At 35.6% G+C, this 24,670-nt stretch overlaps 1 protein-coding gene across 3 annotated transcripts in view; it reads left to right on the forward strand.

The window, feature by feature from the left end:
* The window catches only part of RUFY3 (RUN and FYVE domain containing 3), a 67,828-nt gene that overhangs the window by 1,118 nt on the left and 42,040 nt on the right, over positions 1–24,670 (forward strand). The window contains exon 1 of one of the 3 annotated variants that reach the window (XM_006917288.3): positions 11,904–12,846. The exons of 1 other annotated variant lie outside the window; for it this stretch is intronic. In XM_006917288.3, coding sequence (XP_006917350.1) covers positions 12,669–12,846 — 178 coding nt within the window. In that variant the 5' untranslated portion in view covers positions 11,904–12,668. Of the gene's footprint in view, positions 1–11,903; positions 12,847–24,670 lie in introns of those variants that run through there. One more of the 3 variants, XM_006917284.3, reaches the window with a different exon arrangement.

The following is a 24,670-nucleotide window of genomic DNA, read 5'->3' on the forward strand; positions in this document are numbered from 1 at the left end:
ATCCTCACATCTCTGTGAGCCAAATATGATGCCACTTTTTCAGATGAGGAAACTGAGGATCAGTATAAGTAACCGGCTAAGAGGAGGAATGAAGTTGGCCCAGATTCCTTCCCTACTAATCTCATGCTCTTAAAGCAAATACTGATGGGATGTTTCCTTCTAGGTTAAGGTCTATTGAATTCAGTGAGAGCTGGTCCAGTGTCACCTTTATTACTTACCTTTATTACTTTATTTCTTACTATTTATTACTTACCTAGAAGGAGGGCCAACACTGACAATTGACTAAGAGTCTTAGTAAAACAATAATGTGTGTATTGAAGTGGTCAGCACTAATCTCCAGATAGGAATATCTAATCAAGGAAGAGTCCTTTTATAAGCAGAGTAAGTAAAGATAAGAATATTCTCAACATTGCTTTTCATTTTCTAAGGAATCTGCTTTCTGCTTTGTTTTTTAAGTCAGTGTCTTTTTTTCTCAATTTTTTTTTTCTGTGTAATCTATTAACCACATCACCATAGAATGAAGAAGGCAGTCCTATCAATTCTTCATAACTGTGTAACAGTTGTGGTACAAGGTTTAATGTAGAAGAATTTTTCAGCTGTTGGCCTGTATCAGTTGTAGGGATTAATCTGAATTTCAGTTAATTTTATTTGATTCCTTCCTCTTATTAAAGGTCGACACTTTTTAAAAGTAATGTTAGAAAGTTATCAGGAATGGAAGACTTAAAGCTAAAATTTCATAAATGTGATCTCTTCATCTCTTCAGTAGTAGCAAATGTATGGCATGATTTGCTAACACTTAAAGTTCTAATAGTTCCCCATGGTCTTTATTTCTGAAATAGTTTATAGGTGTGAAAGTGCTCAGAAAAATTACTGGAAAAATTCATGTGTCCCACTTCCACTTTTCAAAGAGCAGTCACTGAAGACATTTCGTATTAGTAAAAGATCACTGATACATATTTTATTCAAATATAAAATTGACTTAAAATAGTTCTTGTTTTAGACTGTGAGTTTTTTATTTTTACCTTTTTTTATATGTACTTTAGAACCCATGCATACTTGGCATTTGAAATACTGTTTATTAAATAAAATACTTTCTTGTTATTGCCCTGCAGTCAGTGCAATGTTGCTTTCTATGATGTACCTGGCTATTATGACCCTGGATCTCCTGACTGTCCTTTTGAGCAACCTGAGACCAAACAGTTTTTAAAAGACCTCTCATTTCAATTACCAAGACAGTACATAGACTCAACTCTACATCCAATTAATATTTGCCTCCTCAACACCCAATTTTTTAATTCTCACTAATGTATTTGCTAAAAACGTATAATTTAAAATAATTTTGAGAGACTATATAAAAGTGATATCTTTTTATGTTAGAAATCTTGATTATACTCAGACTTTTAAAGTTAACCTTTATATTTGAGTTCAGAAGCTTTGCTTGAAATGACACTGATGAAGATTGCAAAAATGTGTGCAGAAAAGGTGGCAAACTTTTCACGGTTCATGATTTGTACTGTGTCAGTGTAAAATCCTGTAGGATATAGTGTCTATAAAGTATTCATTTTGCTTAAATGCAATATGAAAGAAGGCTTCTGATGTGCCTCATTGGGTTTGACCCTCTCTGAATCTTTGAGGGCTGGTAATCTGCTAGTTTTGTGCTTCTAGCTTTTACTAGTTTCTACCGTGCCATTTTTTTCATGGATTTATAAAAATTGCAAATAACAAATGGATGTATTCTCATTTTTAGATGTTTTATAATACACGAGTACATTGAGTACAAAGTTAACGTTCCTCCCTGTGGGTCCCCATCCCCCATCACCACCACCATTTATTATCAAAGGACAACACCTTTGAGTTTGGTGGGTTTTCTTTTAGAACTTTTGCATACATTTACACATATATGTTCATATTTAATGAGGCCTTTTCCCCTTTGGTATATAACCTTCCACACCAATTTCTCATCAACTGCAGAAGGAACTACCTTCAGTCCACAGTCCAATACTTTTAATGCCTTCCTTTTCCATCCTAACTTTAAAAGTCATCTTATGGATGGACAAGATGGACAAGAGATGGTTTCTCCTTGGTGTTAGAGGGAAGAGGCACTCCTGCCATCTGCACCATTACCAGCTTCTATTGACATTTACTCTTTCCTTCTTCCAACTCCCAGAACTACAGTAAACATTTATGTTTAAGGCAATACATGCAGATAGCCCACATCTCTGCCTTTGTCTTTTTTCTCTCAATTACAGTGGTATACAAAAAAAAATTGTCTCACTCACAAAGAAACAGCTTTCTTTCTGTATTTGTATGTACTGTTTTGAGATGGAAGGAGGGCTAGGAGAGGAATAGAAAGTCGGGGGAGGGGGGACCTTTGAAAAGACTGGCAATGTTGCTATGACTGCCCACTTCTAAGCTGAATATACCTAATAGTGAGTGCCTTGGTTGAGCCCTGGAAAGTGCAGAAAATGAGGCTCCTAGAAGCATTGGATTGTTTTTCACAGATGCGCTTTAAGAATCCCTAATTTGGGGTAGGAGCTTTCTGATTTACATATAAACTCAGGAATGAGTGTTTAAAGGGAGAAAATCACTTTTATGTTCACAGTTTCATACACAATATAAAAATATGTATATATTATGTGTGCATGTATATGTGTGTAAATGTACATATCCATTGATTTTAGTTTATTTTCCATAGACATTTCTATTATCGAGTGTTTGTGTGTCTCTTTTTTCATTGTTCAGTAGTACTCTAGGAAACATGCCTCGTCAGGAGTTAAATACACATTAATCAGATCACCTGCTGTATGCATTTTAAATTTTGAAAAGACAAAAATACTTTATTCTGTTTTGTAAATATAGAGGCATCTGCCCAAAAGTGGAAGATCTGGGGGGAAGGGTCAAACCATCAGAACCCGAAAATTTTGAGCATTCACCTTCATGCTAGTAGTTTTTAGAACAGCAGTTTTATTTGTGACTATTTTAAAGACAGCTTTTTGATATAATTAACAATAGAATAGTGCCACATTTACAATATTGTGATTCACAAATCACCCTTCAGCTCTTTTCCAACTGTGTTAAGAATGCAAAGAGCCACTTTCTGATCCATTAAATGCTGTTTTGTCAAATGGCAGATATAAGGGCCCATAAAAAAAAGAAAAAACCCTCAGAAATGTAGCATCTTGAGTGTATAATTGTAGATTAGTGACTACAAGAGAACTGGAGTTTAGCTCTTAAGAGAATCAAAAGGCAGGTGGATCCTTTCCACACACATCTAAAATGACCTGGAATATTCCAGGGTGCAAGGAGCTGGATCGTGCTCCCATTTCCTGCTTCACGACTGAACAGCCTGTCTGCTGCTTGCCTTACTGATTCAGCTTTTATCGCCACTGCTTCTGAAACTATCACAGTTAGTCTTCCCAGCCAATTTCTCCCTTCTCTTCTGCCTCCTTTCTTTTGTTTTACCTACTCTTCTGGGCTAGCATTATCAAGAAGTCAGATCATACTTTTGATTGACAAAGCAACAATTTCAGAATGTTAGATGTAATCTTTGTCTTTGACTTTGTTTTGGCTGCACCCCTCTTGATAGCTAAGTTCATTTTTTATAGACAAGAGTTTGCTTTTTTTCCTACGTCTGAGCTTCATTCTGGATACTAGGGGATCCTAAAAGACTCTTCATTAGGTAACAAAAGTTTTACTGTAGGTATGTAACCCAAACAATTATGAATAAAGAATGTGACTAGTAAGATAATAATAGTATTTAGTGACTACCATTTATAGAATATTTTTATGTGCCTGGCAAACACATCTATCATTACTTATAAATTTTTTTTGTAGTTATAAGAGGTATTTCTTAAAATTTCCAGTGGATAAAAGAGCCAATACATAAAACCACTCAACAATGAAAGCTAAAGAAAAAATGAGAAGTTCATGTAGACTTCATATAAGTAGATGAATGCAACATTTGTTTTTCATAAAATACTTAATGTCTCAAGTGACTTATCTAAATTATTATAAAATACAAAAATTCTGATAGAGCAGCCTTGGATTTAGAAGATTATATTCTGAAGATACAGACTCTGTGGTTTTAGGGAAAGTCTTATCTCAAATTTTAGCACATCAGAATCACCTGGAGATCTTGTTAACACAGATTTTTGGCCCTATCATCAGAAGTGTGTCTTTTGTTTGTTGTTTTTATTGAGGTATAATTGACATATAACATTATATTAGTTTCTGGTGTACAACATAATGATTCAACATTTATATATCTTGCAATTTTTTTTAACTGAAGGACAGAAATTGAATTCATATTCCTGAATAATCTGACTCCAAAATTCATGTTCTTAATCACTGTATGCTCCCTTACCAAGCCTTAAAGAAACCAGTTTGGGTAAAGGGCAATAAAAGTTGCTAGGTGAGAGAACAGAGGAAAGATGGCAAAAAAAAAAAAAGGCAGCTTTTTGGACAAAATTATAGTTTTGGCCTCAAAACATACTCACCTGACTGTATTCTCTTGTGTCTTTTCCCTTTTTTGACATTTAACAGAAATCTGTGTTAAAGAGAGAGAACTTTATCAAGAAGCTAAGAGAACATATTTCTCCAGTGAAAGTTATAGGTACTAAAAAATCTACGTGGGTGATAATAAGAGTGTGTCAGAATTAGCTGGATAAAATAATATTTCTTAATTGGCTAGTATTTTTGAAAATTCCTTAAATAATTAAAAGAGTTGTTTAAAAATGCTTCCTCTTTGTCATTGCACTGTAGGTTACCTGTAGCCATTATGAATAAAACTAGAATCTCATTTTAATGAATTTTACGGTTCATCACAATGGTTACATTTCTACCCAAACCTTATTAAGATAGAAACTTCTTCCTTTAGTGCAAAATGGCTTGAGTATGAACTTTAAAGTTTTATTTTAGGAAGTAAGTAGTGCACCATAAGCATTAAAGAATCAGCTTGAAAGTATGTGAAAAGAAATGTTTTTAGTTACAGAGCAGTGGTATTTGAGAGGGTGAATATCAATATGGTCATGTGCTGTACTGTAGTTATATTCAAATAATTGCGAAAAGTTCATAGTCTTCCTAAAACATATCAGGAATTGAGGACTTCTGGCCAACATGGCATTCCTTTTTGAAGAGCCCATCTTAGTAATTGTCTTGTTCTCTACTTGCTCCATATCAAATGGACATGACCCTCAGAATGTCAGAGAGAGTGGCATGGAGGGTGAGGCAGAGGTGGGAAAGTTCGAAACCTCATAATCATAGAAAAGGAGAAATGGCAGGCTGTGACTGCAAGAGGCAGTTAGAAAACAAGTTGTTTCAGTATGTTGGTTTAGAATATGGTTCCTCTAACTTTAGAATCTGTTTAGGGACTCTCCACAGATATGTATGTGCTTCCCTATCCTTTTTATGAACTTGGGAAATTTGGTCACCTGATGTGAATGCTGGTAAACTCCTGACCTACCTCTTCTTCCTTCCTCAAGGCCTGAGAGATGCCCCAGCATACCCTGTGCTCACATCCCCTTTTACTTAACTCTGCTTCAGCCCCTTGGGCATTCATCATTACTGATTTTAATTTCATGTGATGATAGGGTTTTTGCTTTTTTTTCCCCCAGAACTCTCGAACACAGAAGCACTTATTATAAAGATGACAATGCTGACATTTACTGACTGCTTACTTTGTGCCAAGCACCATGCTAAGCATTTTACTTACATTGCTTCGTTTAACTATTACGTATCAATATTATCCCATTTTATCAGCGAAGAAACAGGCACAGAAGCAAGTAATTTGCCAAGGTGGATCTAATTGGTGGATCTAGGATTCACTGTGGGCATTTTGACCCCAGAGTCCGCATGCTCTCAGCCTGCTTTATCATCTCCCATAACTGGAATCACGTCCTAAATTGGAGGCTCCTTTTCTGGCAGCAGCAGCCCTTTAGTTCCTTGTTCTACTCAGTAAAGCCCTGTTTGCTAAGAATGAATGAATCAATGAATGTGAAATTCAAGTCACCAATTTGATAGAGAAAATTATATATATATTAGCCATCTGTGACAAGGTTTTAGGAATTTCTAAAACACCTGTTATTGTCTTTTTTGTTTTTGGGGTTTTTTTTTAATCTATTCTCTTGTTCGTTCTTCATATGATATCCCTAGTGGCTAACACATAGTAGGTGCCCTACACATGTTACATGACTGACTTTGTTAGGTACAAATGAATAAAGCCTACGTTAGACTGACCTGTTTGTATTAAGGTAGGAGTTATTTCTAGTTTTATTCTGGTTAATTTTAACAAATAAAAAAGATTATGCATTGTAATACTCCCGGCAGTGGTTGTTTCTAACAAAATAATAACTCAGCTTATCAGGTATAATTATTTTATAATACTTACAAGCATCTTTGGTTAATATCTACGAAGTAGTTCTGAGTCTGCCCAGTTTATAAACCTAAAATTATAGAAATATAAGCATCAGAAGTAAACATAATAGATTTTTATCTGAAAGAGGGAAGGAAGTGAAAGGAGAGACGTGGGAGGGAGGACTGGAGCATGTGAAAAAAATCATGGTTGTTCTACTGAATAATTTTATAATTTAGCAAAACATCTGGGCTTTCCACCAATGTTATCATGGCAGTAATTTATCAAGGAAACTCTTTTATGCTAATAGCAATTAGTAAAATGAGAAGAGGGAGGATATGGTTTTTCTTTTTAAATTTTAAAACCATGATCCAGGAAGCTTTGGGAAACAACTCATGAGGTTTATAAACTAAATTTAGTTGCACAAGTCAACAAATTTTAAGAAGCGCCATCATGTGCAGAATAGGAACTGGGTAATAGGAGATATCTTACTATAAAAGAAATAAGTGAAATGGTCTCTTACCCTTGAATGTTAGGCATACCTACACGAGATCTATCTCTGAAAAGTAAATAATATTATTTAAAATGAAAAAATTAGATATAACCCAAATGCTCACCAGCATGAAAATGGGTCAGAAAATTATTTATATGTACAATGGAATATTATAGCAGCCAAAAGGATAAACTACAGCAGAACACTACAATGTGGATGAATCTTTGAAAACACAATGTCGAGTGAAAGGCCTAGAAAGTTATAAACAGTATGAAACTCTTTCTGTACAGTTTAAAAATAAAACTGAAGCTATATCTATTGTTTAGGCACCTGCATATTTGTAATAATATTTTAAAAATAAGATAACAATGGACGTGGTTCCATAGTGTAGTGGTTTGCACATCTGCTTCACACTCAGAAGGTCCTGGGTTTGCACCCCAGTGGAGCCACAGTCTATGGTCTGTGGCCATGCCATCCTGAACAAGCCCGATGTCTGATCTCGGAAGCTAAGCACAGTCGGGCCTATTTAGTACTTGGATGGGAGACCATCTAAGAAGACCAGGTGCAGTAGGCATAAATAATAATAATAAATAATTTTAAAAAATAATAAAAGTAAGGTAACAATTTAGACCAAGTTCAGAAGTGGTTGCACAGCAGGAGAAAGATCCATTCTGGGTTCCCAGTTTCTCAGAAAGTGCCCACTTATTAAAAACGTGAACTAAAAAAATTAAATAAATAAAAATAAATATAAGTGATTATGTGGAATGTATGATTTGTGAAGCGGTATAAAGTGTGAAAGCTGATTAAAAAAATTATCTCTTCAGATCTTAAATTTGTTGAAATTTATGTTTAGGAAATTTCATGAGGACCTTGGCTGTGTTTTTTTGTTTTGTTGCTTTTTATTTTACCTGAGTAAAATGTAATCATTGGAGTAGAGTGTTGAAGTTGCAAAGTATGGAGGAAAACACAGACGTTAGGGCATCTAGACAGAAGCAGCTTGAAATCCCAGATCTGCCACCCGCTAACTGTGTGATCTTCCGCCAGTCACTTTGGTTTCCTTATATATAAAGAGAGGATATCAATATGTACTTCGCAGGATTCTTATGAGGATTTGATGTGGTATTTATAAAGTATCTAACGGAAAATAGAAATTCAATAAATGATAGCTACTTTAAGTAATTTTTACACATTGTATAATAGGGATATTGGGCATAACAAATCAGCCAGTTGTCTTATAATAGTAACTGAGTAAATATACTTTAAAAGGAATGTAACTTCTACTTTGAAATGTGAATCTTGTTTGCTTTGAATCAATCATAATGTGGAAAATTGGGGCTGTATAAGCAACTAGAACATAATGATATCTATGTCAGATCACCATCTTGGATTTGAACTTCACATAAGCTTATCAGTTCTGTTTTAGAGCCACAGACTGTACCCCAGCCCTCTTCCCCACTATCTTATAAACATATGCCTTTATTTACAAGTGGGATCAAATGAAAAGTAGTTCAATACATCTTATAATTAGTATGTTTATGAGAAAAAAGACTGAGAAAAAAAGTTTGAGGTTTGTATGTCTTACTGATGACAATATTACCTTTATATTCTAAGCTAATATGTTCACTTTGTGAAGACCCACATGTAAAAACTGTACTAAGCAACATTTAGAATTATTTTGTCTTCTACAAATAGAATTTCATAGTAAATTCATTGCTTATGAACAATGAGTAACTGTGCTGAAGACTCAAGGGTGTTTACCTGCAAACAGGTATAACCAGACAGTGGAAGTACAGGTTTTCCTGCCCACCCACAGTTCTTGTTTCTGAAAGAGCTGCTAATATCTCCTCAAACTGTTATATCCGGGAAACTCAAGAATAACCAGTGCAGGGAGGTTTTTCTCTCCTTGACAAGAATTTTAGTTACTTTGGGCTTCCCTCCCTATGTCCTCTAATTGGAGAGAGGATCTTTGGAAGAAAAGTTAACCAAGTTTCTCTGTTTATTAACCTGGATGTTCTTGTTGCAGTATGTTGTAATCAATCTGAGTCTCTTGTTCAGGGTTAGTAAATGCTTATTGGCTGGTTGGTTGAAAAATTGTCATGGTTTGTATGACAGGCTGATTTGGGGTATTGGTGGACCCCAGGCAATCCCAGAGCATTCATATTTATTCACATATTCACTTTTCTTTATTTTAAGAATGTGTCTGTGACCTAGAGTCCTGTGTCATATGTACAGATAGCTAGGACTGTTTGGCATTGTGGTTCCAAGAACTATTCAGTGTAAGTTTAAATTAAAGGTTTTAATGGCTGCTTACTATGTTTTGAAGTATTACATGGCTTAAAGGAACTATAAACTATCCCCTTTTGGCTTTAATGTGTAAGATGGAAATATGTCTAGCTAGAAAGGAATCAAACCATAATTAAATATGAATGTGATTAATGAAGGCTTGCGTTCAGTATTTGCACATGCCAACTCTGCTTCCTCAAAAAAGTGCTGCATGCCCAGTGCCTGATTCCTGGTCTCAATGAATACTTAATGAATGAGTGAATGAATGAATGAATGAACAAACGAACAAAGGAATAGTTCTGGGTCCAGATCTAGGATAATATTGGAAGAGATTTAAATAGAAGTGAGTAAACCTGGAATATTTTCTTTTCCTTAGCAACTCGTTCATTTTCTTCCTAATTTTAAATGTGGATATACTTATATGCATTCTTACATTATGCCAGTTTGCTTTCTCTAACAATATGAAAATGCCTGTTTACCTATGGAATCTGGTTCTTAGCATTTTTTCTTTGAGCTTGATCTCAAGTTAAGATGAAGCATTTGTGAAATTTTAAACTCAGTGAGAATTTTTTTTTTTTAGTTTTTAGAAATTAGTAAATCAATGTATCCCTCTGATAAGAAATCCCTAGAATGAAATAAATCATCTTGGAATGTATTTCTTGAAGTCGTATGTTCCCCCTTAGAACCAGACCCTTAAAAACACACACACATTTGTTTTCAATAGTCATTTTCAAAGAAAATCTTTATCGCCCCTTATCTCCTTATCATTCACATAGCTCAGAAACCAAGGTATAAATGTCTCATTGGATAATGTGGGTGTGTATGAGTAAGTGGGTGAGTTGGTTGGTTGGTTGAAGAGAATATGATAATATGCCCTTTAGTTCTAGCATGAGAGAATTTTTTAAATATAACATGGTTTTATCTTCTGATTGGAAACATAATGCATGCTTAATGCAGAAACTTGGTAACTAAGCAATATCAAAATGGAGGAATTACCATTAATTGGGAAGGATTTTTCTTTTTAAAAAATTTTGTTAAATTTATTGAGGTGACATTAGTTAATAAAATTATATAGGTTTCAAGTGTACAATTCTACAATACATCATCTGTGTATTGCATTGTGTTTTCACCACCCAAAGTCAGATCTCCTTCTGTCACCATATATTTGACCCCATTTATCCTTTTCTAATTCCCTCTCACTCACTTTTCCCTCTAGTAACCACCATACTGTTGTCTGTGAGTTTTTGTCTTGTTTGTTGCTTTCAGTTTTATATCCCCACATATGAGTGAAATTTTATGATTCTTGATGTTTCTCATCTGACTTATTTCACTTAGCATAATATTCTCAAGATCCATCCATCTTGTTGCAAATGGCAGCATTTCATCTTCTGTTATGGATAAGTAATATTTCATTGTATATATGTACCACAGCTTCTTTATTCAATCATCTATTGAAGGGCACTTTGGTTGTTTCCGTGTCTTGGCCATTGTGAGTAACGCTGCAGTGAACATAGCGGTATATATATCTTTACGAATAAATGTTTTCAAATTTTTCCAGTAGATACCCAGAAGAGAGATTTCTAGGTCAATGGTAATTCTATTCTTAATTTTTTGAGGACCTTCCATGCTGTTTTCCCTAGTGGCTGTACCAATTTATATTTCTACCACCAGAGGGTTCCTTTTTCTCCACAACCTCTCCAATAGTTGTTGTTACTTGTCTTGTTAATAATAACCAGTATAACAAGTATGAAGTCGTATCTCGTGGTTTTGATTTGCATTTCCCTAATAGCTAGTGATGTTGAGCATCTTTTCATATATCTGTTGGCCATTTGTATGTCTGCTTGGGAGAAGTGTCTGTTCAGGTCCTCCGCCCATTTTTTAATTGGATTGTTTTGTTGTTGAGTTGTATGGGTTCTTTATATATTTTGGATATTAACCCTGTATAGGAGATGTTTGCAAATATCTTCTCTCATTTAGTTGGTTGCTTTTTTGTTGTTGATGGTTTCTTTTGCTGTGCAAAAGCTTTTTAGATTGATATAGCTCCATTCATTTATTTTTGCTTTTACTGCCCTTGCCTTTGAGGTCAAACTCATAAAATCCTCTCTAAGACCAAGGTCCATAAGTTTGGTACCTCTGTTTTCTTCTATGTGTTTTATTGTTTCAGGTCTTATATTTAGGTCTTTGATCCATTTCAAGTTAATTTTTGTATATAATGACAAATGGCAATCTAGTTTCATTCTTTTGCATATGACTTTCCAGTTTTCCCAGTACCATTTATTAAAGAGGCTTTCTTTTCTCCATTGAATGTTTTTAGCTCTTTTGTCAAAAATTATTTGCCCATATAACTATGGGTTTATTTCTGGGCTCTCAATTCTTTTCCATTGGTCCGTGTGTCTGTTTTCACTTTTTTAACTTCAAGGTTTTTTCTTTCATTTCTCTTCAGTGTAAAAGGGCAGGTCTTTGTACCTGGAGAAGAAATTATACATGCCCGAAAGTATGATATTTAAAGAAAATCTACTTTAGCTTTTCTTACAACACCTTTAGCAGAGTAAAGGATTTTAATAGCTAGGTATATAAGGATAAAAGATGGAAGTAAATTATGTGCTTCTTAAATTAATCTAGCTGCCTCTTTTATCATCTTTGCTATGGAGTATTACCTAGTGTTAATTGTCCTCTTGTTATCCAGCTCTTTTATCTCAAAGTGAGAGGAATTGATGCAGATATGTGCATTGTGTTATGTCTGATCACAGTTTGACTAGCACAGTCTGGAAGTGGGTTGTGCAGGATGCGATCGAGCAGCCTAATTGCTCCCCCTGCATCAGCAGCATCTATAAAGCATCCTGGGAATTGCTTGCCTTACTGTTCAGAGCAGCTGGTCACATGAGCCTGAATTTTCAGTTCAGTTCATTAGTCAGCCATTTTGGTCAACACCCTGCTTACTGCGCACAACCAATCCTATTAGAACTCAGCATCCCGGCTCATCTGAGCAGATCCTGGAAGTGATTTCGGCAGTTCAGGATTTTTATAAAGCTAAATTGAAAATATTGGTTTATATTTCTTTCATATTTTTTTCCTTTTGTAATTTTTTCTGCACCAAGAAGGAGGATTTTTCACTTATTCATGCAGAGGCCAGTTTTTTATAGCCCACTAAGGTGGCATCGACTGTGTAGGATTTAAAGCCTATATAGCTCAGCTGAAAAAGAAGGGGGTTGGGAAGGGAAGATAAAAGGAGAGAAGCTGGGAGAAGACAAGCATTATCTTATTTTGCTATGTGGTAGGAACTGTTTATGAGAAAAGATAGCATAGAATTGTTTATCTTGAACAGTTGATTCTTAAACCATAAGGTATTTTTCCTTGTTATTTTTTTTGTTTGTTTGTTTGTTTTTTTAAAACTCCCCCACCCCTTTTCTTGAGAGCTTTGTTCCAGAGCTTTGAATTTGGGGTTTTTTGGTGAGGAGGTTTTATTTATTTTTGTGGAGTGCGTGTTTGTGTGTGTGTGTGTGGGTGGGTGTGTGTGTGTGTTGTGGTCCCAGCTGAGTCATCATGTCTGCTCTGACGCCTCCGACCGATATGCCAACCCCCACCACTGACAAGATCACACAGGCTGCCATGGAGACCATCTACCTTTGCAAATTCCGAGTGTCTATGGATGGAGAATGGCTCTGCCTGCGAGAGCTGGATGACATCTCACTTACGCCTGACCCAGAGCCTACCCATGAAGGTATGGTCAGACCCTGTCCACTAGTATCTCACAGTATCCTCATTATTACGACAGACTGGGAAGGTCTAACTTGTTAACAACTCTGAAAACCTTTCATCCTTGCCTACCACCCAGTTCCCCTTCTCTACTGGGAAAAATATTTTTCTCTGCCTTTTGAGGTATCCTTTTAAAAAATCCTAGTGCTTGTTTAGAGTTCTTTGTCTTTAATCCTCTAAAGAGAATATTTGAGGTCACTTATCACATCTGACCCTAATCTATATTGAAAAAGCTATTGATTTTAATTATATACTTAAACTATTACAGAAATCACAGTGACTCTTAATCAAAGTTAAAACAGCATTACTATAGGTTGTACGTGATACAATTAAACACTTGAGGGATATCCTGTCATGAGGATATATGTTAAACAGGCTATGATATCTAGAAAAATCTTTGGTCAAACAATTATTGTTTTTTAATAATATCAATTATTAGGTAAGAAAGCAGTTTTACATTCAGTGGTTATTTAACGAGTATGGATTTTTTTTATGAAAAACATAATGCCTGAAAAATTGAAACATGATTAATACAATAATCTCTACCCATGGAATCTATTGGCCATTGCTTTTTTGTAAGTTATTTGTGGTAACTATGATGACCCATTTGAAATTTCCACTGTCAGTACCTTTGAGACCTTTGTGGTCTCTTGACTTGTAACTCTCCCAGAACCATTTCTAAATTGTGAGGAGTCTTCAGCTTCTACCCCTTAGTTCTAACTCAGTACCATAAGGAAGATAATTAATTTGAGTCATAGCTCTAAATTGTTTTATATGTGGTAGTGGCCTCTTAGCTAGTGGTTTATTCTGTACCTTTAAAATAATGAAGACGGAAATGCTCACATATGAGGAGAAATTCTTCATAAACATCTACCTGATGTTTAGGCTTATCTGCAAGACAGAGGGCAGAAGATGAATTGCACATAGAAGATTGCATTAGGAAAAGTGATTCCTTGCCCTTGACCTTGCCTTGCAATCTTACCATGACTCAGATTTCACCCATTGTATCTGATAAGGATTTTATTTTCCCAGTTAGACTTAGCCTTGAGAGAGGGTTAACATCACAGAACACAAATCAGTCATTTGGGGTATGTTTTTAAGAGTAATGGTTAAGTAGTTTTTAAGACCCTCTGTATCTTTGAACAATTGGTTTGTCTGCTGGACACTTCCTTTGGCTCTCTAAGTTTCAGAATATGCACAGGGTTAGAAGACATCAGCTGAAATTTCATTCAGTGACAGTACTGTTTAAAACAGCCTTTAAGGATGAAAAATACATTTTTAGAAGGCTACCAAGAAGTCTTAGCAAATGCCTCACAGTGAATATTTTGTTTTAAAAAATATTCCCATCCATTTTGAAAGTCATGCAATATGAAATATTCCCTTAATTATAAAATCCAGTGTATCAGTGTCTCAAAAATAGTTTAGAATAATTTTAGTACCTTGAATATATATTTGTTTTTTGAGGAAGATTCGTATGAGTGAGCACAGTTGAGCTATTTGGTTCATGTAAGCACTTGTAGCGGTGTTATTTGAATTCTGGAGAAATTTGTGACAAAATGTATGAGGGCTGCAACCTCACCTGTAAGTGGTGTATCCTTTGATTAAGGAAAACAGACAAATAGGAAGTTCCCAACACTTTAGAATCAACTATAGGGATGCAGAGGAAAATAGAGAATCTTGGAGTTTTGCCTTAAATTTGGCAAAAGAAGCAAGATTTTCAAATAGTTACCGATGGAAATAGTAGAGGAAAGCCCAGGTTCAGGAAAGCATCTGTAGGTTTAATGATCTAGGAAACCCGATAGTGCTTTACAGGGCTTTTATTTCCTTGCTCCACCAGCTAATTCTGGATGTATAAACAGTTATTTGAACCCAGGAAATGTCTGCTTCAATATTAATACCAATGACAAGTGCGAGGTTTAATTTAGCTGCCAGCATTTAAGTGGTGGTCACCAGACCAATGATAATGTGAATCTCACTTTATTGACAAAATGGAGCACCTGGTGCCTGGATACACAGGAGTATCACAGAATACTTCTTGCTGATCCACAGAGGGAAAGACATCTGACCACACAAATCTTGGGACTGGGACCCCGGACTCCACAAGAGAAAGTGGGCAAAAGTGTAATGTACAGGTAACATAGATGATGTAGTCTCAGCACTAGAAGCTTTGTGGTTTCCAACTTTTCTGAAAACAGTGTTTCTTCCCTTCACTGTGCAGCCCACAGTGTAGGCCTGGGCCCAGAATTTCTGTGTTAACCCTTAAATACGTGGGAATAAAAACATTCACTTCTTTATTTTAATGTTTATTGGTGGCCAAGGAGGTGATCTTTTTTTTTTTTTAAAATATACTTTTTTTAAAAACCAGGAGCAAATCTACAAATCTTGATTGTAAATAGATTTCCCTAAAGACAAGAGCCTAGGATCGATTCCACAGGAGAGGGGAGGGTTCAGAAAGGCTTCATCCAGTAGGTGAGACTTGGGCTGGACTCTGTGCGGTGACTAGGTGATCACCAAGCAGATATGGCGAAGGCATTTCACACAGTGCATAGTGAGCTGGCTGAGATGGGGAGTAGCAAGTAGTTAGGGGTGCTACTACCCACCTGATAGGACGTTAGGATTAAATGAGATAATTAAGATAAAGCACCCTATAAACATTAGTTACTGGTGTAATAGTGATTCATGGAGCAGTAGTTTGAATTGCAGCAGTTTAAGCCACATTCTTAAATGTATTATCATTTTAATGTGTATTTCTGTTTTTATATCAAACTTTCTGGAACAGTTAAAACTAGTTGTTTACCAGACAGACTAAAAATGAACGTTAGTAGCTTAAATTCATGTTTTAGAGGTCTTTTCTTAGACCTTTGTAAACAAGAAAGTAATTGGTTAAAAATAAAACTCAGTTCTGAAGAAATACTTGTTTTCCTGTTAATCTTCTTTTAAAAATGGGGAATGATATTGAGAGATGATGCAAGATGATCAGTTTAATTAAATAAAATATACCATTTGGTTACGAAGACAACTATAAGCTTTGAAATTAATATTTTGACTTAGAAAACTTCCTTCTCAAATACAGATAATAGAAAGACTATGAAGAAATGATATATTGGACAGACACGTTGAAAAGAACCCTTGCTCAAGTCTGATTTTAGGGTTACTTAGAGAACTGTGTGATGGCAGACTTTGTCCATGCTGTTATTACATAACTACAGTTTCCCCCAGGTAGTTGCATTTTGCTTGAGTGTCCATTTAGGATATCTGGCATTTATACTGTAATATACAAAAAGATAGCTTATATGAAACATCTGTATCATACTAGTGTGTAGTACTGTACTACACACACAAATATGTTTTAGTCTGTCAGTTGGTCAGATATTTATTGGGCATTCCTTGATGCAAAGTCCAGTTATCAGGACTAAAACAGACAGGTCTTGCCCTCAGTGAGTTCACTGTCAAGGTAAAGAAATGAAAACAAAGATGTCAGAGACTACTATAAAATAAGTGTGAACTACTTAGTTGCCAAAGGACAACCCTGTTTCTTAAGAACTGGGACATGGAATTCAAAGTTATATAGCATTGGAGTGATCACATTTCCCATAGGACAGATGGATGCAGGTTTGGGATCAGGTTTTTTCATTCAATAGGAAATACTATACTGATGTAAGCAAGGAAAAATCCCCTAAAGATGAAATGGAAAGTGTTTGTTATTCAGCAACTATGGGAAGTGTCTGGTGCTGAGGTAACTCCAATGACATTTACTAAGGTACCTTTTACTCATTAATATCACTGCGTGCTAGTATAAATCCATCCTGTCTGGGAACTGCATATGTTTTCATGAAAAAAAAGTGCACATCCCAATGGGCATTTTGGTGTGGAAGCCAAATGGCTGTTTATCAAGAAACTTCACAGCAAGAATTCACTACAGTCTAGTGCAGGGCTTCTAATTCTGGGATCCATGGTTCTACAAATCACATGTAAAATCTTATATCGCTGCTTTTTTTTTCGGAGGGAGGAATCCCTAGTGTTCATTAGAAACACCAAAGAAAAAAAAGTAATGCAAAAACATGCAGTTTTTATTATATGATCAGACCCCTGGCCCTTTATCCAACATACGTTTAAATATCCCACTTATAATTTATGCCCCACACTATGCTCGGTCCTATGGTGCAACGCAGTGAGTGAGCCTCTGTGGAATGTTTCAAAATCTGAAGTGTTTTGACAGTTAATAAGTTCATTATGTTTGTGCATTTATTACTATACTTTAATAAAATAAGGATATATTAAATCATATAAGACTTAATAATAATCATTTCTCCCAATTTACAGAAGAATAAAACAACTGTTAACATTAATATTGTCTATAACAAATTATTTGATTAGTCTTCCTATTTTTCACTTATTTTTATGTGTGAACCTTCCCTTATCTTTTTGATGATGAATATGTATTCTGCTAGGAAAATTATAAGCATATAATGCTCAAATTGACATTTGAGGATATAGTAAGTTGTAGAGCCAGGATTCAAACACGGTTCACCCTGCAATATAGCACTTACCAGAATTCAGTGAACATAAGTCTGACAATTTATGTGATAAGGGACGTTTTCTTCCTAGTCTCTGGTGACATATTTGCAGCAGTTTTGTATACAATTAAACACAGCACTCGTGATTGCCATCAATTAATTGGAGACCTTAGCTTTTTATCATCCACTTGTTTTTCTTTTCCTCTTTCTACTCATAAAGAGCGTGAAAATATTTACATAGTTGTACACGTACTGCCAAACAGCAAAAATGGCACATTATTGAAACTGACCTGGCTGGCAGGCAGCCCCCTTTTATGCGGTAAATTTAAAATGTTTCTCAAGTAGATGTACAAAACGATGTGAAAAGCTGTTTGTGATAGCAGTAATGTTCGTGATTATGGATTGTTTGAAGTAGTAACTACGTGGAATCCTTACTCTTTAGCCAAGCATTCCTATGCCCTTCTTCAGGGTGATCTTATTTATCCAATGTTTTTTCAAACTCCTTTTCAATACTCACCTATTCCAGCCAGGGTATTGATTTTGTACTTCACCAAAACTCTGATTATTCTTGTTGTTATGTTATTTCCTCTTGAGATTCTTCATGCTGACATTAAATCAGGAGAGGGAAAGGACCTTTGACTCCCTTCCTCCACAAGGCCTTCTCTAACAATCCAAAACCCGCATCTCGTGACTCATTGGGTACTGTCTGTGTCCTTGATTGAGTGTACTTGGAATCATTCCCCAGAGACTTATTTAATCTACATGATTCCTCTTTTACATCCTTCAGAAATCCTCACAGTAGTGTTTATTATAGATACCAACACACTTTAAGTGATCTCAGTAATGCCCCAGAACCCCAGACTATAATTCATTTTAGAAGAAAAGATTATTGAAATATCTTCCCTCCATTGAACATAATTTATGGTTTCTGTTTTTAAATTTTCCTTTTTTAATCATTTATCTTCCAGACTCAAGTGTATCTTATTGAGAAAATAGAAGTTTTAATACAATATAATTTATTGTTTAAAATATCCATTTTAAAATTTAGTGCTGATGAAAGTATGAGAACACTTGGGCAGGAGCTCTGCTACTAGGGTAGACATTGGAATAGCCTTGTTGGAAATAACCCTGAGCAGTGTGAATCAAGAATCCTAAAAAATTAATTCTCAGCAATTATACCAGACATCAATCCTAAGGAAATAATCAGAGAGATAGGCAAAAAGATTGCATATGTATATTTATCATAGCATTATGATTTATTGTAGCAAACCTTAAAAGCTTCAACAACCTAACAGGAAAATTGTTTAATAAATTGTAGAACATCTCTAAAATAAGCACTAAAAGTAGTGTTATGGAAGAATATTTAATGACAGAGGGTATTGTCTAGAATGTAATAAGTTTTAAAAGCTGTCTCCTGAGCCACATATACACTATGATCATAATTTGTTATAGATATAGGTACACATACACACAGGTAAAGGGAAATGTAACAAAAATGTAAAAAGTGATTATTTCTGGGCAGTGAAACTGCAGGTGATTTTATGATATTCTTCATATTTCTTTGTCTTTCAAATATTCTCCAAGAGTATATATTAATATATAATCAGGAAAATGCAGTTTTTTTAAAGAAGAAAGCTTTATGAAAACTATAGGTGTGCAATCATCTGTTCATCTGACTCATATTTGTTGTGTACCTTCCATGGCAGAGTTTCATACATCTCTGATCAGAAGCAGTCACTTAAAAGTAGAGCCACTGCTTTGGATTCAGTTTCCAATATAATATTTGTATATTTGTAGTAGATGTTTTGAATTTTTCCAGATCACAGGCCTTTGTTTACTTGCTGCCATGCTTTGTAATCTAAGCTTTCTAAATGCTGCATGTAGTGCAAAGGTGACCCTTATCATGCATTTGATACAGCATTCATTCCTTTTCTAAGTGTTCAGAAAACAAACCTGAGTGGTTAGGATATTTTTCTTCACGGAATTATATTATCGTTCTTTGCTTTTGATGTGGCCTGTCTCCTTTTGTCATCTGCCCTTGGTTAGATTACTGGAACAGCTGTTTCCATCACCCCGGTTAGCCTCAGATTTACATCATCAGGTTCTCCAAGTTGCAATTAGGTCTACACAAGGCAGTCTTGATGAACTTCTCAAAGTAAGAAGGTTGTAGACGCCTACTGGGCAAAGTTCTTTGGACAAGGTTCATCCCTTCTTGTTGCTCTGCCCTGTGAATAGCATGGCTAAACAAGGTAAGTTTTACCCACTGCCTCTGGGATATTATAAAATCTTAAAACTGGGGGAGAAATATCAGAGTAGCACTTGTACCCCAGTCTGTATTTAAGCCCACAAGAGTTATATGCCTCTGAGCTGACTGTAATGTGCTTTCTCTAAAGTCAGCTTTTTCCTTCCCATTTCAGGTCTACTTTCAGTTTATTCCCAACTCATTAATACTCCTGCGCTGGTGTCCGATTTAGTGCACTGTCATTAATAACAGTTCCTTACTGTCTTTCCCCTCTATTGGTGAGTCTTTTCTGGATTTCTTAGAGCAGAGCTTTTACTTTAATCTTTAATATGTGCCTTTCCTAATAGAGTTCACCTTAACTCTTCTTTGGGTTATTGTCTTCAGCACCAAAGGTCATTTGTCCTAAACTAATCACTCACACATTTATCATTTTCCAGAGGTAGATGTTGTACCTGATAGATAACTACTGCTCGGTGATGGAGCTCAGATTGGAATTCAGGTTATCAGATTCCTAAACCCGGGTTCCTGTGAGACCCGGCTGGAGAGAAAGCAAGTGCTGTCATTTGAGAGCGCCACCATATTCTCTGTTTTTCAGTTGTTCTGTATTTTTTGTTTTGTTGGTGGTGCCTCCTTTTTAAGGGGGAGGGGTGGAAAATATAATGGGGCACAATTTTCTATTGTGGTTCCTCCAAACCCTCCAACCAACTGACTGTGACTGCTACAAAGTGCTTTTGACTACAGAGGGATAAATATTAAAATCTTTTCCCTTGTAGGTTTTGGTATTTGAATTTTTTCAGAGAATGTATTAGAAGGATTTGTTGAGCTTAGAAGCCTAAGTATAGAGGAACAGTGAAGTAGACCTGTCGCCAAATGGCTTCTAAATAATTATTGGTTTTTCATCATAATATTCACAAAATAAAAGGTACATGTCAGTGTATTGAAAATAATTTTTTTTTTAGAAAATATATTTACTGTTTTTATGCATATGTGTTTCAATGAAAACTTATTTTTCTAGTTAAATAATTATAGGGGTTACAGGATACAAAAAAGTATAAAATATAAAATAGTATTAATTCATCAAAAATTCTATCACATTGATAACCACTGATCAATTTTAGTAACTATATTCTCTTTTTTTAAATATATATATATACAGAGTTCACTTATAAGTTCACACCATTTTCTACACATAAAGTCATACCATACCTGTGGTATGTGACTTGCCTGTTTTCCTCTGCAGTATCTTTCCACATCAGTAAATAGAAATCTGTATCAGCTCAATGTCTTCAGCTGTTTGGATATGCCATAATTTCTTTGACTCCCTTATTACAGATGCACACAGTTTTGCTACATCATGTTTATAACTTGAACCTTTACTAATTTTCACTTTAAGAAGTAGAATTTCTAGGTAAAAATTAATATATTTTAATTTTTTATACACATTTCCAAGCTGCCATGAACATTTAAACCAATTTAATAGCATGGCATCATGAAGTTTCTTATTGGCCACTTCTTTTGCAATTCATTCTTTTGTGCTGCACTTGGTTGTAGTTTCTCACTCTGTATTAAAATCCAAACTTTCCAAAGGAAAAAGTTGCGGTTTTTTTAGAACAGTTGATTCAGCAACTGTAAATTGCATGATACTATTTTATCTTTTTTTCTTTAAGCTAGTGACAATGTCCTAAGAAGAAGAAAATAAGTTTTACTGGTAATATACAATGAGAAATTTCCTGCTTTTCTAAGGTTATTAGAGTTTGCTTTCTGGGAATAAAAGGCTGGTTGGGATTTCTTTTTTCTTTCTCGAGTGTATGTGAGAAGTACTACATTTCATCTGAGAATCCCGCAGTGTCTAGTCCTATGCCAGCAGCTTCCCAGTTGAGGTTTATCAGAGACCTTGTCTCTGCCATTGCAGCCATTCAGGCGAAAGGACAAAAGGTCTACCAATGTGGGGAGGCATTCTTTTCTCATCCCCTCACTCACCATCAGGCTCTGTCCTCCCTAGCCTTCCAGTGTCACCTAGCTGCTCACCTTACTTAGGAATCTACTTTATCTGCTTACTTAACTTAGGAATCTATTCTGTCTTATCTTTCTAACACCAATCCCTTTGACCTTATGTTATAGTTACTTAGTTTTCCTAAGGTCAGTGTCTTCGGATCTTTCATCTTTGCATCTTCTGTACAAACTAACTGTACTAACTGCCTTAGTAAAGTCCTTTGCTCACCATACGTACTCAGTAAATATTAAATGGCTCAGGTTTCATAATTGTGTTGAAAAAGCTACAGTTCATCTATGTCTTTCTCCTTTACTTTCACACAGAACAATAGACTTCTTATACTTTGGTCACCAAATATGTCAGAGCTTTTCCAACAATAAGCAATTCTGCCATACCCGCTGGATGTCTTGCAGTTTAACTCAGTTCTGACTTTATCTGAAGACAGCATCTCATCTCACAGGTTAAGGGCTCAGTCCCACAAGACTGCACTCCCGCCCCCACCTACCCACACTTCGAATGCCAATCGAAAGTAATAAGTCCCCAGGTTACTCAATTTTGTCTGACTTCACTGCAAATCAAAGCTTTCCATTGACATCTTCCCCCTTGAATTCAGTTGTTTGTTAGAACAGCTCGCAAAGCTCAGGGAAACACATAACTTGCCAGTTTTTAAAGGATATGATAAAGGGTGCAGATGAACAGCCAGATGAAGAGGTACATACGCCTATGTCTGGGAAGGTCGCAAGTGAAGGAGCGTCTGTCCCCATGGAGTCACCTTCTCGGTATGTTGGATGTGTTCACCAATCCAAAAGTTTTCAGACTCTGTGCTATTGAGATTTTATGGAGGCGTCCTCTCGCTTTACCAGCCTTACTCTCTAGAGAATTGGGGAGAAGGGTTGAAAATTAAAAGCTGCTAATTTTGGCTTCAGCTTTCTGGGGACCAGCCCCCATCCGGGAACCATTCAAGAGCTCACCTAGAGTTGCCTCATTAAAACAAAAGATGCTCCTAGTGCTCTTATCACTTAGGTATTTACAAGGGTTTAAGGAGCCTTTTTGTCAGGGACTGGGGACAGAGACCAAATAGGTATTTCTTATACATCACAGTAATTTAGTGTTACTTTTTCCAGGACCATTTGTAGTTCTTTGCTGATGTTTTTGTTTTTACTATACTGAGGGGAGAAGATAGACCTTGGACTAAATTACTGGTTTATTAGAACTTGGAATAAATTACTGATTTATTACTTAGCATTTTTTTAAATTAGCTTGACAGTTCTTTTGTTAATTTTGATCATTATGTTACCAAGCTAATTATATTATTGTTAGTTTAACAGCACTTCAGCTGTTAAATTTGTCATTTGATCTGCTTGCTTTGACTTATTTTTTTCCCCCGTGTTCAATATTTAATTTAGTTTTTTTTTTTTTAATTCCATCTTAACAGCACTTCAGCTGTTAAATTTGTCATTTGATCTGCTTGCTTTGACTTATTTTTTTTCCCCCGTGTTTAATATTTAATTTAGTTTTTTTTTTTTTTAATTCCATCCCCTCTGTGTTTTCTTTGAATAATTATGGCAAATAGAGGAATCCAGTGTGTAGCCACATCAGAATATAGGGCACAGATTGGTTTCTTGTAAATGTAAAGTTGACATTGAGTGTGATGTGTTAAGTACTTTAAATTCATTAGCTTTTAGTTTCACAACAGTCCTTTAAAGAGTTATTTGTGGTCAGTACATTGAGGCTTCAGGGAGGCTTTCTCCCAAGAAACTAATAAACTTTTAAAAAGTAGCACTCTAAATAAAAGATACCTATCCTCAAGGAGACAATGTAACCTGGTTACATTTGTCTCTGAATTTGACTAACTCTGTTGTCTATAGTAATACTCCTGCAGAAGGAATAAATCAAGAAGAAGAGAGATTTCACAACCTTCTGTAAATAAACAATGGAGAGGCATTTTGAGCCCATTCAAGTGTTACTTCTCAGGAAGAAAGGCACTTCCAGTTCTTTCAACCAAAGAAAAAAGAAGTAATTAGGCAGGGCCAGAGAGGCCCTTGTTAAAGCAGTAGCCTCACTTCTCGTCTGTCTAAATGTCAAAGCTTTGGCCCTTTCTACCAGATGACAGTGCTGTCATCATTGAATCACCATGTACTGACTGTAAGAACAAATATTTTGCAGTATAACCTAATTATATATTTCCAGAACTACGTAAATTAGTCTACTGATTTATTTATTCTTAGACGAGAAACAGAATGATAGCCAAGAAAATGGTTGAGTGAACCTCAGATAAGCTAAGCTTTTCTAATTTGGGGCCCATACACAGTTCCAACCTTTTCTCTTATCTCTTGGCTTTAAAAAATGTCTCTTCATATGCACCTTAAAAATAAGATTACATAGTGTGTTAAGTACAGCATTTTTAACCATTTAATCTAAGCGTTTGGAGTGAAATTGTGGTCCTTTGTTTCATTACCAGTTACATGACACCACACACAGTGACAGTCCACTTGGCTTTTCTAAGCCAAGCACTCCTTTCTTTGTGAGTCAGTGCACTGAGTGGGAAGTGAGGCTAACTGCCTCACCACGGTAACTTTGGAAGCGCCCCTTTACTGGTTGATTTAACATTTATAGTGCACATCTGGCACAATTCTGATTAATACAACTCTAAATTATGTATTACCTATAGCAGAATTTTAATCCAGACCTATCTTCCATATCAACTACCAAGCCTTTAGATTACTTCTCTCTGCAATTTGTGAATAGGTATTATAATGATACAAATTAAAGTTAATACAATTTTTAAACCAGGCAAAACATGTTCAAGGCAACAAGTATTATTCCTAGAAAAATGAATGTTCTGGGAAAGAGACAAAGAGTACCTTTCTGAGGAGGAAGGCTCTTTTAAATTGATTCCATTGCTCTGGCACTCATAACTTTAAATTTTGTTTTAAAAACAAAAACAAAATATCTGGTTGGAACAGAAAAGTGTTCTAGATGGGACATGCCAAGCGGAAAGTCGGAGAGGTCCTTTGTACTCACCTCCCATTCCTGC

Source organism: Pteropus alecto, unplaced genomic scaffold, assembly GCF_000325575.1.
Source record: "Pteropus alecto unplaced genomic scaffold, ASM32557v1 scaffold237, whole genome shotgun sequence".
NCBI classification, from domain to species: domain Eukaryota; kingdom Metazoa; phylum Chordata; class Mammalia; order Chiroptera; family Pteropodidae; genus Pteropus; species Pteropus alecto.